Source organism: Glycine max, chromosome 5, assembly GCF_000004515.6.
Source record: "Glycine max cultivar Williams 82 chromosome 5, Glycine_max_v4.0, whole genome shotgun sequence".
NCBI classification, from domain to species: domain Eukaryota; kingdom Viridiplantae; phylum Streptophyta; class Magnoliopsida; order Fabales; family Fabaceae; genus Glycine; species Glycine max.
Window position 1 is genome coordinate 34,261,935 of NC_038241.2, and position 20,506 is coordinate 34,282,440.

Sequence of the window (20,506 nt, forward strand, 5' to 3'; positions counted from 1 at the left end):
ATCTAGGATTATTAGTTTCATAAGTGATCCAAAGGATAAAGCTTATTAAGATATCTTAGAATATCATTGGGAAGTTTAATGCCTCAACTACTGTGCTACTAAACCCAAAAAAAAAAAAAACCTTGTATGAAATATTTTGGTCAACAAGGCCTCAAATACTCGTTGAATAAGGATTTCCTAGGCTCAGAATAAATGCCATGAAACCAATTCAGGCCACGGTAGTGCTTACTAGAGGGATATCTCAGGCCCAGATTTTTTTTATTTTATTTTAAGACATTTTGTGGAGTTTTGGGCTTACTAGACTGTACTCAACTTTATAATCCTGCTTATTATTAAATTTAAAAAAGTACGACCTCATGTTGGGAAAAAAATATACACTCATTAATAATATAAAAGAATATTTTGTTTTGTCATCTAATAACAAATTATACTAGTAATTCAAGAAGGAAAGTACTAATATTATGTTGGTGGGAATAAAATTGGATTCAAATTTTTTAAATAAGATTTTTTTAGATTATAGGTATTTTTTATTGAAAATAATCATGTTCGGGTTGGATAAGACTATTATCAGTGATAAAAATTTTCTTTTAAGTTTTTAAAACAATTACCTATCCAAGACTTGAATTCAACCTCTCTAATTAAATTAGAATGATCTCAGATTAGTTATCTATAAATTTAATGATTTTTAAATAAGATTTTAAGTTTAAATGTTATAAATGAAACACGTAAGTATGAGAAGACATTTTGCTAAAAATAACAAGCAAAACTCTCTAATAAAAAATAATCGCTAACAAAATAATTCATCGCACCTGCGTTGTGGTTAAAAAAAATCAACAAGGAAAGTTGGAGCTCTTCAAATATCTCGGCGGGTCGGTGTAGTTCTGTTAATGGAAGCAAGTCTAAAAACAAGCACAAAAAACAAAAAACTTGTTCGATTTATTTAACTCCCCCGCATCGGACCCCAAAAAAATAAATTTATATACCACTTGTTAATTGTTTATGCTTTCTACTTTTGACACTTACAAGTTTTAATCCTGACTTGTCAATTACTACTATAGTCTTTCATTCACATTAAGCACGTGTTTGATTTGGTTTAGATTAAAAAATATTATTTTTCTTCTTTTTTAAACTCTCTCCAAAAAGTATAAAAAAATAAGTAATTACTTTTTCAAAACTAACTAAACCAACTAAGTACCAATAATAAAACTATATTGCATCTACAGTACACCACTCATACCTTTGTTTTATGGATTATGTAATTATTTACTATCTTTTACAACAGGCATCGGGCAACAATGATTGCAACGAAGAATCTTCTCTGGCTTGCAGAAACATTTTGCGTTCCATTTTACCTAAAAGAAAACGCTTCGTAAACATTTCTTCAATAAAAATACATTACAAATAAGACAATTTGAAGATTTACGACTTTATGTAAAATTAAAAAAAAACGACGATACAAGTTTATATAATTTTATTTATACGGAATGTGAATAATATTTTTATTTTGAGATATGTGAATAATATTTTATTGTAGATGCTTTAAACTTTTTGTGATATATCATATGGTTTTCAAAACCTTGGTGTGGCACCTTTCTGAGATAAAGCACGTTGAAGGGGTTTCTTACTGAATTTGATCTCACCTCGCCTCTTCCAAATTAGCACCCTGCATGTCCCTACTCATCATCTTGCGGGTCTTGGAAGCATAAACATCAACACGTCCTTTTTAAAAATGTTTAAAACCCACATTCAACTAATCCAGCCCCACTAATGTGAATACTTCATACTATTTTTTAAACACGGTTCCAGACTAGAATTTGTACCATTAATATGATATGATTAATTACAATATTAAAAGTTATCATCGCACAAGACATATGTGACAAAAATAAAGATGGAGGGGGAAACAAAATAACTTTAATTTCATACCTAGGTTGCGTGTCATGCTAATATTAATGGTTGTAACCCTCTTTGTCATCATGGGATTGACATGTAGTTTGTTTGGTTTAGTGGCCGCCGTACTCCATCCTTATATATTAGTTGAATATATGGATTAGTTCAATCCACATTGATATACATTTAAATGGATTAGAATAGGATAGTTTTTTGTAAGGTTCATGTCTAACTTACCTAGCTCGTGGGTTAATAGACTGTTCCGTAAGTTGAAAGATTAAAAAAAAAAAAAACTTTCTAAAAATTAAAAAATATTTCTAATAATCATGTTAACTTTAGGTGTGGATAAGTTAATTATTATGTTTCGTTTCTTTTGAATGAATTGCGATTCTTTTTTTTCTTTTGCTCAATATTTTTTCTATTTTACGAAATTAAATCACAGGTATTTTTTTCTGGAAGGTAATTAGTTTAAGTAAAAAATATCTACATTATATGGGAAACTGAATTCTACTAGTAAAAATATATATATATATATATATATATATATATATATATATATATATATATATATATATATATATATATATATACATAAAACTAAAATTCAAGACCAATATTTTTTTTCTATTCAATTATTTAATGTCTTTAATTTCCCCTTGTTTGCTCAAGGCCTCAAGCAAGATAGGTGCTTGAAGTTGTTTGCTTCAGTTGACCAAGATGGGTGCCTTGTGTACGCACCTGATAAAGTTAATAGAAAAGGAAAACTGGTGACCCGATAGAAAGTGGTTAATTGGTTGGAGATGCTTATGTTTTGAACTTTTGATTAGTGGGATGTTGCTGTGGGTAGAGGTGATTGGACAAGTTTTTTGCTATTTGATGCAAAAATAGTGGTGTGTCTATTTTACCTCAAAAGTGCCCAAACCATGCATGGTTACTGGTTAGCTTACATTTATGATAAGCAAATCTTATAATTAAAATGATAAAAAAAAAACATTATTAACTTACAGGTATTCTACAAAAGAATTAAACAAAATACATGAAATGTTAAACATTATTAACTTACTGTAATACTGTATACTATAATTTAGAGTCGACAGTTTCTTTGGAATTTGTTTAATTCCAATCGCTATTCATAGCATTGAGGCGTTGCCTTCCACTTCTCATGGCGCACAAACAAGGATTGCGCATATTGTTCAGGTGACCCTACATTATTTGATATTGATTATGCATGTTTTAGTTATTATTCTTCGTTAGGTATTAATTTAATCATGTTTTATTAAATTAATGATATTTTATTACCATTTTCTTCACTGTCATTGTACGATATAATTCCAACTGGTTCATAATTCGTCATGGTAGGTTGCGTGTCTTTTTTCTGAATTTTCTGATTCTTTTTCTTTGAATTTTTTAGAGTAGTTATCTCATTTCATTTCATTTCATTTCATAAGTGAAAGATTACTTTCTTAAACATAGACAGATATTAAAATGATGATATTTTTCACTAGTCGAGCTCAAGATCGCGTGTTCAAGAATCCAAGTCTCTTCCATCAGATTAATGTGCGTGTTTCTATAGGTCCCATTTTGATTGTAACAAGATTTAATTAACACACTGTTTGAAAATAGGGAAAGTAATTTAATAGGAATTTAAAATTCTTTAAGATAAAATTTGGTGTTTGGATATTTTATTTGGAAGATTTTAAAATTCAAGAAATTTTAAACAGAAATTTCAATTAACTAAAATTAAGGAATTCTAATTTCTGACTAAAAGGAGAGAATTTGAAAATTATTTTCGTTCACTCATTCCTTAGACCTTCCCTCACATTCTCGCTCAACCCTTTCTCACACTCTCTCGCTCGACCCTCACACACTCTCACTAGTCTCACGTTCAGCATCACTTTCGCAGTTCCGTTGCTCTTTTTGGTTTGTTGATGTCTCATCTATGCTTTTTTCTTCTCTAATCTAGGATTAACATGGCTCTTCCTCTTCACAGATCGATCCTGTTGTCGGCGGTGGTGCTGCATCGACAACATTAGATTTCACTCCATTGTTTATTTAGTAAAAACCATTCTCTTCATCTTCAAAACCCAAATCCAACGAAATCCACTCCAGATCTTGTAAATCTCGCAACCTCAAAAAGGGCAAGAGCGCTAAAGTTGAAAAGCCGGCTGCACCGGAAGCTGCTGAGCTGCTATCCTCAAATTGGAGTCAGGTGAACTTGCAAGCCGCGAATTTAGCCGTGGAGGCAAAATCAGGTGCAATGAAGGAGCAGGATAGTTACAAGGAGATTGAATCAAGTGCGTTGAAATTGAATTCAGTTTAAAGAAAAATTGTGGTTGGAAGAAGTTGAGATATGGAATATGAGTAAAAAATATGCTAATTTTGTTTCAATGCTTTTACAATTGGTTGGTCCAAACAAAGAATTTTAAAAATACAAGAATTTTAATTGATGTATTTTAATTTTCCTAATTTTAGACTCCTGAAATTTTAAAATACTCAATTCAAACAGACACTAAAAAAGTTTGTTAATTTATGTTTATTTATTACGTGGTATTTTTAATCTTTTTACTTGTCTCATTGCACTTGACACATACACCGATGTACATGTATGTATATTTAATATCCTGTTGGAAAAATGTGAATGCCCATGTTTAAAAACAACATCATGTTCATGTTTAAAAACAACATCATGTTGCACAATCAATGAATTTGTGTTTGATCTCATATTAGAAAATTGATTATGAATTTAAAATTGATTTATGATATATTTTTTTACAAGTTTAATTTTATGTTAAAATTCAAAATAAATTATAAGTTGAAACAATTTGAGTAGTTTTAGTTGGATAAAAAAATTACATTGAATTATACTACTAACTTAATTTTATAATAATAAAAATATTTAAATATCATATCATTTCAAAATCAATTTTAACTAAAATTAATTTCATTTAAAGTCAATTTTAACACTCATCCAAACACACATTAAACAATTTATCTCATATTACTTGAGGGACAACACCACGAATGAATACTAGTAGAGATTATTTTTTATTATTTTTCTTTTTTACAGATTTTTTTAATTGTAAAAAATTATACAATCAATTAATAAAAAATATATTATATAACTTTTAAGACAATTAATTGAAATTAAAAAATTCGATATACATGATACTCCTACGAATATGAGGTATAACAATGTGTAATTATATGACTTTTGAATTCATTATTTTTTCTTGACAGAAAGAAAAATTATAATTCAATCATTATTTATAATTATAACAGGTTTTTTTTTTTTTGCATTCATTATTTGCTCATACGAATATGAGGTATAACAATTTTATCGGGGACTGTACTTTTATTTTAATCCATCTACATATATATATATGATCATGTACAATTCACTTGGTCAAACTACTCGTTTTATAGTTTCCGTACCCGCTATTTCTTACAAAATATATTATATCTGAAGCAAGAAAATAATCTATATAAATTTACCAACTATTTAAACAATAACAATTCCGGTCCAAATTTCGTCCTTCATTATTTTATTCAATTATGTGTTTATCTAACGTAAAAAGCATTTTTGAGTACTATGAGAAGTGGAAATACAGGTGTAAAACGGCTTAACTCAACTAAAAAAGGGTTAGAATTGGGCTGAACCCGTTGTTTTATTAGGGTGAAAGTTTTAACGTAATTCATCTGTGACGGATTGTGGGTTGAGTTCACTCGCCAATTTATTTTTCAAATAAAACAAATATATTTAATTATTATATTTATCTTAAAAAACTAACAAATTTCATAATCAAATATAATTTTAAAAAATATAAATGTTATAAAATTAGTAAATCAAATAAATATTTAAGAAATTATCATAAAAATGTAATTTTACTTAAAAAAAAGATGATGGATTGAAAATTTCAATCCAACCCCATAGACGAGTTATGTAGTTGATGTATTGAGTTGAATCTGTTTTGACATCCATAAATAGAAAGATGTGATTATTGTTTATTATATATAAACATGTTTTAACATTTTAAATGCATTTATAAACTCGAACAATGCATTAGATACTTGTTAGTTTTTTTTATCACTATGACATACTGTAAGTGTAAATTATCTTTTAATGTTGTTGATGTTTAATATTTATAAAGAAAATTTGATTAATTATTTTTAATGAGGTATTCTCTTTAAAATCTCAATCAGGCTACAAGATTTGAAGACCTAACTGTTTAAGGAATTCAAACTTATTATCACTGATAACATGTTAATAGATATTTGTTAGTTTATACTATCTCTTTTACACTTATTATATTTTCTTAGACACGACAAAATACATTGAGGTTGAATTATTAATATGTTTGTTGAGGAGAAACTGATCCAATTCAAAATTATTGATGTTTATACCTATCAATCATATAAAAAAGAGATTAAGCAGATTATTTTCATTACTAAATATATTACACAACCTGATTTTACTCACTAGTCTATATAATAATGTCAAGTTGAATATAATCAACAACATATTGAGAATGTGCAAACATTCTCCTCACTTGTAAAATACATACACAAATTTTGTTAAGAGAGAGAACAAATTTCATTAAAAACTAAAAAGCTTATGTAGCTTTTATACAAGAGTAAATTTATTCAGTATCTCACTTTTTAAGAGAAATTCAAAATATGTAATAGAAGTTATTTTTTTAATTGTTTAGCTTATTTATGTCTATTGATTGATTTTTGTACGCGGAATTTGTATAGTATTTAACATATAAAATTAGTTTTGAAGTTGAACCTTTGTCTACATCATGCTGAGAAAGCTAAGCTCTGATGTGTTGTTTTTAATATTTATTTCAATAAGCATTTAATGAGTCATCAAACCACCCAAAATATGAGAACTCGAACTGCTCTTTACTAAATGATACAATAAACAAGCTAGGTACTAAAATTGTTTATATATAAATTAAATAGAAGAACTAACTATTTATATATGCATCTATAATTAATTAAATAGAATAATTTAATTTATCGATTAAACTGACCAAACTATAATAACGAATACTATTTACTATTTGAATAGTACTACTATTTACTTTATTTCTAAATTCATTGATCGGATATTGCAAAAAGTAACTTCCAAAAAGAAATACTTGCGAGCCATGAATCATCTGGTTCTTAACCAGCCATCCATTACACGATATTTTAACAATATTGTAGTACATATATGAATGATCTAAACTTAACACAAGCCTGACACATAATACTAGACGGAAATGTTATTTTATGATTATTATGATGAGTATGGTTAATCAATGGCTTCAAGATACTAGTTAAAAAATAAAAAAAATAATAAACAATATAATTTTATATATTTTAATATGTTTTTATTTTCTTAATAAATGTTCTAATAAATATTAATGTAGAGGTGGGATTAGTTATTTTTACAACAACATTCATTTGGAGTAGGGCAAGGCAATTGTGATTGGTACAAAACATAGAATTTGTGAGCTAACACACAATATATCTCTTTCAAGGAGAACTTTTCACTCTAGAGGACACCAAAAAGAAGTGAGTAGTGATGGCCTAATTACTTCATGACCATCCTCTTTCTCTTTGATTAAAGTATCCTCAATTCTTGTCCCTCTTTTTCCATCTAAATTACCACTTTGTATTCTGTGATGCTCCCCAACTACTTTGCCCTTCTCCTTCTCCCCATTTTGCCCCTAACTCCGTCTCAATTTACGCCCACATGCCAAATTTCTTGTCCAACCTTTGCCTTCTTGCTGCCTCCTTTGAGGTAAACACATCAAGAAAAGTTCCCACCCAACGTGACTATCACACCTCCTAGGGTAGAGGTGTTTGTTATGGCTCCATTTTATGTACCTTATTATTACATTTTACACGTAGATTAAGCTTCTATATATCTACCTTTATTACTTTGGTGTTCTCACCAAGATGGGTGGAATGGTAAAAATTCAAACTTGCTGCTAATATGTTCAAATTGGTTGCTGACTCACCCAAATCATGATAAACTTGTTCGAGTTTCTTTTTAGTGTCATTTTTTATTTGCAGAAACTAAAGATAAATATGAGAAGATTTATTACAATTTATACATACCGTTCATTCAATTAAGAAAAATCTGTTGGTGAAAAAAAAAACACTTATAAAACTATTGTTCTATCTCTTAAATAGTTACTATGAAGATCACTTTTATTTTATATATAGAATAACATTATCGTAGTTGGAGATTCCCTGCCTTATTTCATTCAACTATTACATATCTCAGGTTTTTAGTTTTAATTTTGACAATAATAGAAACCTTATTTTTAATTATTTCTTTTGGATCTGAATACACGTTAAAGCCATTTTTGGGGGCATAATAAATACCCTTACATATGCAATGCTAAAAAAGTTAAAACTAGGACACTACAATATTAGGAAAGGGGAGAAAAAAAGAAAAGAGAGAACAAGTTCTAATGGGTAAAGTGACAAATGACCTAAGTTCTCTCACAATGTTCCCATTCTTGTGTTGGATCAAATAAATATTGGCAGAGGAGAGTGGTAAACAGTGATGTCCTCAGAGTATAGTGTCTGAATTCAGCGTAAAGTTAAACTAATAAAACTATAAACTAAACAGTAGACAGATTCGAGGGGGAAAGAAGAAGAAGATAAATAACACCTCGAGAGGTTCTAATCATGCGTGGTGCCTCTATCTATCTATATACCTACGTCTTTTGACTCTGGGTCCTCCCTCCCATGGCAATTTTGATAAAGTACTACGGGGTATCAAATGCCATTGTGAGCAAAAGAAGCTTACGCCTTATTCTTGAAATTTTGGTTCCATGCAGGGGCACTTTTGCCAACACAAAAGTACAGCTAAACAAACACACGCACGCACAGAGCTAACGACTTAGCGTGAAGAAGTTGTCTACTGGCATGGACGGATAGGGATGTGAACACAAAGCAGACCAAAGTTAAAAAAAGGCTGTGATTTCTGCTCAGTGGAACTATGCCTTTTCTCCCTCTATTTTATTATTATTGTTATTACACTTGTGTTCAAAATATACAATAATAAATTTATTTTTTATAATAAGCTTGTTAAAATATATAATGTTTATTGCTATATTCTTTTGACAAGTATTGTTTTTTGAGTGGATAGTTTGGAAAGAGATAATGGCCTATAATAATATTTTGAAAACATTTGTGCTGTGCTACCGTATTATTCTTATCATCTTTGCCTTTCCAAATTCTCCTACTACCTGAACTCGATGAACAACAACTCATTGCTTTAAAGCTCTTTTCAGCTTCATTCTCCATGTTCAAGTGACCTTTTTTTTACAGTGTGCAGCTAGCTTCTAAGAAAAAATAAAAATCTCTAGAACACACTCACGTGCTTGTGTTGTTCTTGTTTGGTTCTAGGGCCATGAAGTGCGAGCTAGTAGATTTTCTTTGCTGAGTGATAGTGAAAATCGAATCTTTTGTAGGTTTAGTTTTGACCCTTCCTTTTTGTTCTGCGCCTTGGTTGGTAGCTGCTGCTAGCTGACAAGATAATAAGGAGTATCAATTTCTGTTTAGCATTAGAAACCCAGAATCTTGTGATTCTTTTATTCTTTAAAGGGTATTTGAATTTTTCTTATCTGCCTCTAGTTTCAGTGTTCATTTTGCATTTCTGAATTTTAAGCTATTGGGGTGGATAAGACAGCATCTTATCAAGGTCACATCTCTTATTATTATTTTTATTGAAGATGTCTTTTTTATTTTTCCTTCCCCTTCAACCTACTTGTTTTTAGGAATTGGGTTTCTGTTGTTGTTGTTGTTCATCAAAATCTCGAATTTTCTTCAATCACAAGCCTAAAAAACAAATCTTTTAGTGAATAGGTGTGTGTTAGCCTTGTGGGGATTCTGTGGATTTGACAGCGGTTCTCTCCTCTCCTCTCTCTCTGTCTCTGTCTCGGTCTCTGTCTCTCTCTCTCTCTCTCACACACACACACAAGCCTGCCTGGAATCAGTTAGAGTTGACACCCGCAACCTGTTTGAACTGTTTCTTTTTAACCTGTGTTGGTTACTGTTGTGGATGAGTTTGCTCCATGTAGTTGGGTTTGCTCTAAAAGTGGGGCATCTACTTTTGGTGCTATGTTGCTGGGTTGTGTCTGTCGTTTACCTTAACTGGTTTATTAGCAGTGGAATTATGGAAACCAAGATGATGGGTGGTGGTGGTGGTGGCGGTGGCAAGATGTGGCACAAAAAATGGTGGGAGAATATATCAGGGCAGGGTTGCAAAATCCACCAACAGTACTACCAGTATATTGGCTCTAAGAAAGTTAAGAGAGCGTTGTGGAGGAAGATTTTGCTGACATGGGTCGTGGGTTGGTTCATAGTATCTTTGTGGATCTTCAGCTACATGAGCTTGCAAGGTACTGAGAAGAGGAAAGAAACTCTCGCAAGCATGTGTGATGAAAGGGCTAGGATGCTGCAGGATCAGTTTAACGTCAGTATGAACCATATCCAAGCCATGTCCATTCTGATCTCCACCTTTCACCATGCTAAGAGCCCCTCAGCCATCGATCAGGTACTAGTCTTTACTTTGTTATTGCAAATCAGGACCTAATTCCTCACCTTTTGCTTTTAGTCTTTGTTTGTGTTACCTTAATTTCTATACACATAGGTTTCTGAGTTGTTTCATTGTCATTAATTTTAGTGTCTAATAGCATTATTCCCCCCCTTTTTTGTGGAAAATTTATTGGGATTTTAGTATTATATGTTTTGCTAACAAGGTTACTGAACTTGAGCTGCTGGAACATGACCTGATTTCCTTGTTTCCCCACCTTCTTGTTGGATAGAAAAGATCCCACTTTCTTTTATCCTTCAATCTTTAGTCTCATCTCTACAAATTAATCTAACTTCCAAAACTCGCAGAAAACTTTTGCAAAGTACACAGAAAGAACAGCTTTTGAGAGGCCTCTTACAAGTGGTGTTGCGTATGCTGTAAGGGTGCTCCATTCTGAAAGGGAACAATTTGAAAAGCAGCAAGGTTGGACTATCAAGAGGATGGATACTCTAGAGCAGAACCCGGTTCATAAGGATGATTATGCCCCAGAGGCATTGGAGCCATCCCCCGTTCAGGAAGAATATGCTCCTGTCATCTTTGCACAGGATACAATTGCACATGTGATTTCTGTTAATGTGCTTTCTGGAAAGGTAGGTTTCTGATACTTGCAAAATTTTATTTATGGAGCTAGTCTGAGCCATATATTGTTAATTATGAAAATTGTGAAAATGCTATACAATAAACTTTGATGTCTTGATCATAATTTTAATTCATCCATTCTAAGCTCTTTATTCCTGGTAGTATGGTTTTTGACTGGTCTTTTAGTGGTCATTAATTTTGTTTTGGGAGAATATTTATGAAGAAAAAACTATCTATGCTACCATTTTGTACCCTTGTTCTTCCTTTGTCTTGCTTGTCCTGATGGGACTGCTCCTGATGGAGAATAGTACACGTGAATAGATTCTAATTTTGTGAATATCACAAAGCTGAATTGAGTCACGTTGTTCATGTTTGATATCTGAAATCTATGGCAATTTATTTGGAATTATGATTGTCACAGTTATTCACTTGTTCATCAACAGGAAGACCGTGAAAATGTGCTGCGTGCAAGAGAATCAGGCAAAGGCGTTTTAACTGCGCCCTTCAGGCTGCTCAAAACAAATAGGCTAGGGGTTATCCTGACATTTGCTGTCTACAAGAGAGATCTTCCATCAAATGCAACCCCAAATGAAAGGATTCAAGCAACTGACGGGTGTGCCTAAATTTTGATTTTTTTATGATTTTTTATCATTCATATAATTTAGCTTATTCCCTTTTGGTCATCTAAAGCTTTGAAGTAACTAGTCTACTAAATAAGTAATTGATGCATTCAAATTTTCAGAGAGAAGATTATGAACTCTATTAATGTAAGAAGGGTGAACAATTATTGGTTCTTCCCTGTGATAATTAGAAGTTTTGAAGTTACAAATCTACTTTTAAATTCAATAAAACTGATGGTAAAAAGAAAAAGAAATCATGAACACAGTTAAAGAGAGTAGCATTTTTATGTCTTCACTACTGCTTGCTGGGCAGGTATCTTGGGGGAGTCTTTGATGTTGAGTCATTAGTGGAGAAATTACTTCAGCAACTTGCTAGCAAGCAAAGTGTAATTGTTAATGTGTATGATACTACAAATCACACTCATCCAATTGCCATGTATGGCTCAAATGAATCAGGGGATGTTTTCTTTCACGTCAGCACTCTTAACTTTGGAGACCCTTTTAGGAAGCATGAGATGCACTGCAGGTAAGAGTTATGCTACAGAAGAAGTCTAATATTTCCGTCCTCCTTAATGCTCTGTGTAGTTTGTAAGAATAACAGTGTGCCAACTTGAAATAGGTAGAGGATATATTAAATACAAGGTGTATTAATGTCATATGACTTAATACTTCACAATCTAGTGGTTTTGCTGCTAGCAATACCTAGTCTAGAGTTCTTTTATCTGGAGTTGTCATATTTTTTAGGGTCATTGAATCTAAGTATTTTTATTTTAATATATTTCAATTATAATGTTCAAAATTGTCAAAAGACTTGAACTATTCATGAAAATTAAGCTTGATGCTAATGCAGGTTCAAGCAGAAGCCACCATGGCCATGGGTGGCAATAACTACTTCAATTGGTATCCTTGTTATTGCACTCCTTGTTGGACATATTTTCCATGCCACTGTGAATCGAATTGCCGAAGTAGAAGATGATTATCGTAAGGAGATGGAACTTAAAAAACAAGCTGAGGCGGCAGATGTTGCAAAATCCCAGGTATGTAACTTTATTTATTTATTTATTTATTTTGAACTTGTTTTGGCTTAACTCACACTGATCATGTGGGCTTTATCAATTGTAACCACAGTTTCTTGCTACTGTTTCCCATGAAATCAGAACACCAATGAATGGTGTTTTAGGTGAGTTGTCTTCTGTCTATGGTTTAGTCGATTATCCAATTTTTAATTTTTAACTATATACATTCCACAAAAAAGAAGAGCTTCTTCAGCCATGACCCTGCTCTAAATTGGATTTTCAGGGATGTTGCATATGCTTATGGACACAGATCTAGATGTCACCCAACAGGAATATGTCAGGACAGCACAGGAAAGTGGAAAAGCTCTGGTGTCACTTATAAACGAGGTTTTGGATCAGGCTAAGATTGAATTTGGTAAGCTAGAGCTTGAGGCTGTGCTCTTCGACATACGGGCAATTTTGGATGATGTATTGTCACTATTTTCTGAGAAGTCTCAAGGAAAAGGAGTAGAGGTAATATATCTCTCGTCTACTGTTGCCTTTTTATCATGATGGAATTTTCAAAATGTGCATAGTCTAACTATAGTTAATGGCTCTTCATAATATTTTTTTGGGAACTGCAGTTGGCAGTTTATGTGTCAGATCATGTTCCAGAACTACTAATAGGTGATCCTGGAAGATTTCGACAAATAATTACCAATCTCATGGGTAACTCAATTAAGGTAAGTTTATGGTAGAGAGAAGAACATTATGTATAATTCAAGTTATTTAGTCTGATATCCTTCATATAAGTTACTTGGAGATGTTCCCTTGTCCTACATCCTTGCCTTATAGGCATGCTACGGTCATCATAGTCTCATGAAAAAAAAATTCTATTTACTGTTCTAGCCAAGCATATGACTACTAGTAGAGCAAAATTGATGTGTATTTCTTGAAAATATTATTAAAACTGATTTTGTAATTGTTTGGCAGTTCACGGACAAAGGACATATTTTTGTCACAATCCATCTTGTTGAGGAGGTTGTCCGTTCAATAGAGGTTGACAAAGAATCCAACTCAGAAAATACCTTGAGTGGTTCCCCTGTTGCTGATAGTCGCCGGAGCTGGGAAGGATTCAAGGCTTTCAGTCAAGAGGGACCTCTTGGTTCCTTCTCATCCCCCTCCAGTGATCTTGTCAATTTGATTGTATCTGTTGAGGATACAGGTGAAGGTATTCCTCTTGAATCTCAGCCACTCATCTACACCCCATTCATGCAGGTAGGTCCATCCATCTCCCGAAAGCATGGAGGAACAGGAATTGGCCTAAGCATTAGTAAGTGTTTGGTTGGCCTCATGAATGGGGAAATTGGATTTGTGAGTATACCCAAGACTGGATCCACATTCACTTTTACAGCTGTATTCACCAATGGACACTGCAGTTCAAATGAGTGTAAAGTTCAGCAAATCAACAACCAACCTCACTCTGCATCTTCAGAATTCGAGGGGATGACTGCATTAATTATTGACCCAAGATCTGTTAGAGCAAAAGTGTCTAGATATCACATCCAACGGCTTGGCATTCATGTTGAGATGGTTTCAGATTTAAAACAAGGTTTGTCAACCATAAGCAATGGGAATATAATTATTAATATGGTTTTGATTGAGCAGGAGGTTTGGGATAGAGATTTAGGCTTGTCATCTCATTTTGTCAATAACACAAGGAGAATTGATCAGGGGGTTCCTCCAAAGCTGTTCATTCTTGTTAATTCTAGTAGTTCTTTTAAAGCTAGTGTAAACTTGGGTGTTCATAATCCTATTGTCATCACCAAACCTCTGAGAGCGAGTATGCTTGCTGCCTCACTACAACGAGCCATGGGTGTCCAAAATAAGGGAGCTCCTCATAGAGAGCTCCAAAGTTTGTCTCTTCGCCATCTTCTTCGTGGCAGGAAAATTCTAATTGTAGATGACAATAGTGTGAACCGTGCAGTAGCAGCTGGTGCATTGAAAAAGTATGGAGCAGATGTGGTTTGTGTTAGTAGTGGTAAAGATGCCATCTCTTCCTTGAAGCCACCCCATCAGTTTGATGCCTGTTTCATGGATATTCAAATGCCAGAAATGGATGGGTATGTATGCACCTGGAGTACTTTCTTTCAGAATCTGATAATTTATCATTTTGGAGTAATATTTGGAATTTCTACAAACATAGAAAAGAGTTTTTAGTTCTTTTATTGATCTAACAGAATAATTGAAAATATTTTACTGAACAGTTTACATCAAAGGAAAACTTTTTGCACTGCAAAGATTTGTGAAACAAACTAATGTATATTAAGCACACAAGGTGTTTGGAGTCTAACTTGCTACAGCAATACTATAACTATGATTCATTTGACAATTCTACAACAACAATGGCCTTGTCTCATGAAGTGAGGTTGAATACATGTATCAAATGATGCCATTGAGCTTTGTTAAAAACCAAATTCTAAGGGATGTTATTTACCATAAAATCTCTTTTAATAATTTCCTTTAATGTCCTTTTTGGTCTCCTATCCTTTTCACAAGGCTAAAAACCATGCAATGTACTCTTGTCATTGTGCCTCTAATGACCTTTTTTACATGTGTCCAAGCCATCTTAGTCGATTTTTTGTCATCTTGATAGGTGTTATACCAGTATACCAGTATCTCCTAGTATACAATCATTCTATATCTTGTACTTTCTTGTGTAGTCACACATCCATCTTCACATACTCATTCTATATCTTATTTCTTACTAAAATTGCAATGCATATATTGTTTTACTCCTACTGAATCTAGTGTTTGTCTCCAAAACTAAACTTTATGGTTAACTTTTTCCCTTGATTCCCTGATTTTAAGTTATATCATTCGCAAAAAGTATGCATTTAGTGATAAACATTTGGGCTATTTTCGGGTAACGACTTAGCATTGGCACACAATCCATCGCTAGTGATCCACGTTTGGGCTTTCAAAGTTTTATGTTGATTGTCAAGGGACTATCCAGCCTTTGGAACCAGCTATGAGCCCATACGTGGAGTCAATTCATTTGACAATTCTAATTAAAAAATTATTTGAAGAATTTACTTATCTACTTTTTATTTCTAAATCAAGAATTATCATTGTGTTACGATTTTGCTAATAACAATTCTTTTCCAACAGATTTGAAGCTACAAAGCGAGTTAGGGAGATGGAAGATAGTGTGAACAGAGAAGTATCTATGGATGACTTTGAGAATATTACAAACTGGCATGTACCCATTTTAGCCATGACTGCAGATGTGATACATGCTACACACGAGGAATGCCTAAAGTGGGGCATGGATGGATATGTTTCAAAACCCTTTGAAGCTGAACAGCTGTATAGAGAAGTCTCACGGTTTTTCCAGTCATCTTGAAAAGAAAATACAGTGCTGATCTAAACCAGATAAACTGATAATGGAAGCATAGCTGTTTGTACTCCAGGACACTCTGAAGTGGGTAAATAGGTTCAGAAGTCTCCTGAGAGTAAGTTCCCTATTTAACAGCCAGTGCATGTTTTAGTATTTCACCACCTCAAAGTTTGGGGGTTGTTCACTAGAGACTGAAGAATGTTTATCTATCTCATCTGAAAGGAAAAAGAAAATGGAACAAAGGGGGACAATATTGTAGAAGTTCAGAAATGGTTCATTCTACCTTTTTGACCTATTTTGTTGTCTTTTCTGCTGTGTGTGAAGGTCCCTGGTTTAAAACTTTGTTTTTGTGGCAGGGAGTGTACGTAGGAGCAAAGTTTGATTGGTTGCAATTGAGTTGTAATTGGTTGTTAAGGGTAGCAAAACCCATATTAATTCTTCTTCCTTGTAAACTCAGCCTCTCTTCTCATTCGAAATGATTGAGGCTGATTGGAAGATTAGGGTGTATTATAATACAGGTTCTGGAGTCTCCTCCTTGTGTATGTAATAATACAACTTATAGTGATCTAGCCTAGGCACGTTACATTTTATGTGTATTGATGCATGTATCACAAGGGCTTGATTCAGGTGAAAGGAAGAAAATTAGCTTCTTGGCATCAAAGGAAGCTAGCCCATCATCAATCTTTGTATATGACTCACAATAAAGATGGTGATTGATGTATCACACCAAGCTTGCTTCCTTTTGTTCTTAACAGTGCTGGAATTCGGCTTGCAAACATGTAACTGATACATTATACTCTAGTGTTTGAGTGATCCACCATTTTTTTGGCCTATTTGTACATTTCCAATTTCTGGATTTCCTTTGACTCATTGCTCTTGCCTTGCACATCTCATGAAATTATTCCTTTTATTTTTTATTATCTCAACAGTAATTTTTTTTAAAAGCCGCAAGTTGCCAAATTTTGATGTCAAGAGTTACCTAGGTGGATTTTAACGTGCACTAACAAGTTATCACTGGGTTAACAGGTTAAGTACTGTTTTTAACATTTTATTTGTCCTTCACATTTAATGATAGACAGGTCTTTATGCTCTACAAAATTGTTGTATGGTTCTTCGTCTAAATTAGTAACAGACACGTCTTGTTCTTCACTTCATGAAGGAGGATCTGAATTCTAGTCTCAAATATACAAATATAACCTTATTACTGATACATGCTTTTGCCTAGTATATCAACTTTTGGATATGACTAAAAAATAAAATAAAAATAGAAAAATTAAGAAAAAAAGATTCTAACAAAAATCAAATTAAAATAAAAAAAAGTTTACTTGAGTCAGATCAATCGATCAAGTTATAGGACATGAACTGTGGGTGCATAGTTTTAACTTTCGCCCCGAATTTTCTCACTTTTATAGTAAGGTATAATATAACCCTCTACTGACACAAAAGAGACAAAATATATCAACTGTTATAATTGTTTTTTAAGCTTCATGTGGAGTTTTTTTTTTTAAAAAAAAAAAATAGAAACAGGCCATAAGAAAGTTAAAAAAAAATCAAAGGGAACAAAATAAATCATTGCTAAAATAATAAAAAGAAAAATTATAAGTCTGAAAATGATTCAACAAAATTGAAAAAACTAAAAACATTGAACTGTATTACTCTTTAAAGTACAAATTAGAATTGACTAACTAAAACGAAGTGTCAACGTACATTGGAAGTTGCAACATCTACACAATGGATGCAACATTCTCAATACAGGTTCTTTTAAAACAGCATGCAATGCCATGCTGCCAATGCATAGATATGGCTCTTTCATGAGTTCGAAATTCGATAAACTAATACTAATTTGAAAATGCAAGTCCGTCACATCTCCCGCTGGAAGTAACTTGAGTACGTTTCACTGCAATAGAACTGATATTTACATTGACTTTTTTCCTCAAATCAATGTGAGTTCCAGACACTTGATTCTACAATTAACATAGACGCATGCATCAAATCAGATGCTTTTCCTCCTCGTATCAGGAGACTGTGATAACGTAAAACACATAGTAAAAGTTGCACCCTTTGGATAAATATCATTAATTGGTCATTGAATACCGTGTACTCTAACTAAGAAACAGGTTTCTATGTTTAAGAAATTCCACTAAATCAATCATATTTAATAATTCAACTTTGTATTTATTCATTTCCTAATGAATTAAATGTGTTTGATTTGATAGTAGAATATGATGATGAGATCAACATAAAAGTAACTATTTATTACTTAAAAAAATCATAGTGAGTTTAACTCATCATTTTACCAAACATACACTAACTTAATGGTTAGTTTAGATAGTGGACGTGACCTTCCTTACCCTGATGGCCTTATCAACATTGGTAATGGTTACCAGACCTACAACATTCATTCACAATTTGAGCAATTTGCTTGTTTAAAAGTTGATGCCAAGCCATAGCAGGTGTAGCAATAATTGGATAATAATAAAGGCACTTGATTGTTGGGTGTACAAGACTTACACATTTCAGATATCATATGTGGGGCTCACTAGTTCCGTCAATTTCACAATAAATTTTTCCACCGGTTTAGTAAATACTTATTGGTGTGGATATGCATGTTTATTACCTGGAGCAATATGTGACGTCAACATTGTACAGAGGGCACAATGATGAAGGGAACTTTGTTTCAACCCACTACAACAGAAATGAAAAGGAAATGCATCAGCGTTAACGTTATATCAATTCTTGGTTGAATGCTGAAATTCAAAACTAGAAATACAAAATCATGTCGTTGAATCTTCACGACCGTTATTTAGGCAGTCTAATAACATCCCATACACTTATCTTTCAATAGGGAATCTTAGTTTTACACATTATTAGGTTCTTATCCATCACAAGGGATTTTAATATATATATATATATATATATATAGTACTATTAAAAGCATATTTGTGTTACTGTGTATCCGTTTCAAACGAATGTAGATAGCAAAAGGACAAAAGAAGAATTTAACTTGTGTGAGAAGTAGAAATAAATAAAACTAACCCTCAACCCATCTAAAACTAAAATCTCTATAATTTGAACTTATTAAACTATATTCTGTCTATTTGTATTAAGGTTAAATTCAATTTGGTTATTAGAAATGTGATTTTCAATGCAAATCTAACGGATATGCATGATTATTAATTTGTTGTGTGTTTTCATACAATTACAGTAGAATTTTTTGTTTAGAGGAAATGGAGTTAGCATATATACACGAATAGTCTCTTTAAATACTGTTTGTTTTTTCCTTTCCAGAATTCATCAACCAAAAAATTGTATTTCATCTTGAATTAGAAAAATCTATTTTTTTTTTAACTCAACCTCACACACTTTTTTTTTAATTTCACTAATATTTTTTTTAAAAAAATTGAACCTTTTAGACTATTTTCCATGTTAAACCTACCCTAAATCTCTAATCATTTGAATAGGAAATAAATATTTAAAGTTAAATATAGAAAAAGTAATTGAAGTACTTAACCATAATAATTTAAATATCAATAGAAAAAATTGAAATGAAGATTATTAAGCAATCAAAATCACCTATTGATCATAATAAATGGATAAAAATATAATTAATTTGTAAATATTGATATGATTTGCAAAGTAATTATTTGTTATCTACAATTGTATGACTAGGCTCTACATCTGAGTCGATATGTCCGAGTGGTTAAGGAGACAGACTTGAAATCTGTTGGGCTTCGCCCGCGCAGGTTCGAACCCTGCTGTCGACGAACATTTTTATTATTTTAATTATTTTTACTTTGCGATTTAATTTAGGCAGATTTAGTAAATATAACTTAAGTTGAAGAAAAAAAAATTGATTTACATTCTTTTTCATATTTTAATTATTTTTACTTTGTGATTTAATTTATGCAGGATTTAGTAAATATTACTTAAGATGAAGAAAAAAAAATATTAATTTACACTATTGACTAAATATTTTATTAGTAAATAAAATTTGTGCAAGATCAAATAAATCACTATTTAATCTAATTGATGTATATCTCACTCTATAATATAATTTTGACTTAAATAAAATATTATTGATAAATGACCTAATTTTATTTTAAGTTCTTAATAATTTTATATTATTTTAAGTTCATAACATATGATAAACTTAAAATAACAAAAAATACTTTATTAAAAATCAGGATAAAATTTAGTCATTTTATTATAATGATGATGGATAAAAAGAATCATAAATATATTGAATTATTCCTAATTTTATTATTTATATCTTATAGTCTTTGTAGTTTTAAAATGATTTTTTAATTCTTATATTTTATATTTTAATTTTTTTTAGTCTTTATAGTTTAAAAGTGATTTTATAATTCTTATAATTTATATTTTAATTATCTTTTAAAAAAATATATAAAAATAATTAGATATA

General features: G+C 31.8%; 1 protein-coding gene and 1 non-coding gene across 2 annotated transcripts; both read left to right on the top strand.

Annotated features, from left to right (window-relative positions):
* The first annotated feature begins 9,007 nt into the window (after window positions 1-9,007).
* LOC100801546 (histidine kinase 3) lies at window positions 9,008-16,916 on the top strand. Its single transcript, XM_003524852.5, has 10 exons — window positions 9,008-10,450; window positions 10,798-11,079; window positions 11,512-11,681; window positions 12,002-12,214; window positions 12,539-12,725; window positions 12,817-12,868; window positions 12,988-13,217; window positions 13,328-13,426; window positions 13,677-14,806; window positions 15,855-16,916. Exons 1-10 carry the CDS (start codon window positions 9,956-9,958, stop codon window positions 16,087-16,089), a joined length of 3,093 nt encoding a protein of 1,030 aa, XP_003524900.1. The 5' UTR covers window positions 9,008-9,955; the 3' UTR covers window positions 16,090-16,916.
* Window positions 16,917-19,765: 2,849 nt separating this feature from the next.
* Window positions 19,766-19,847, top strand: TRNAS-UGA (transfer RNA serine (anticodon UGA)). Its single transcript has one exon. It is a non-coding gene; the product is annotated as a tRNA-Ser (tRNA).
* Window positions 19,848-20,506: the final 659 nt, after the last annotated feature.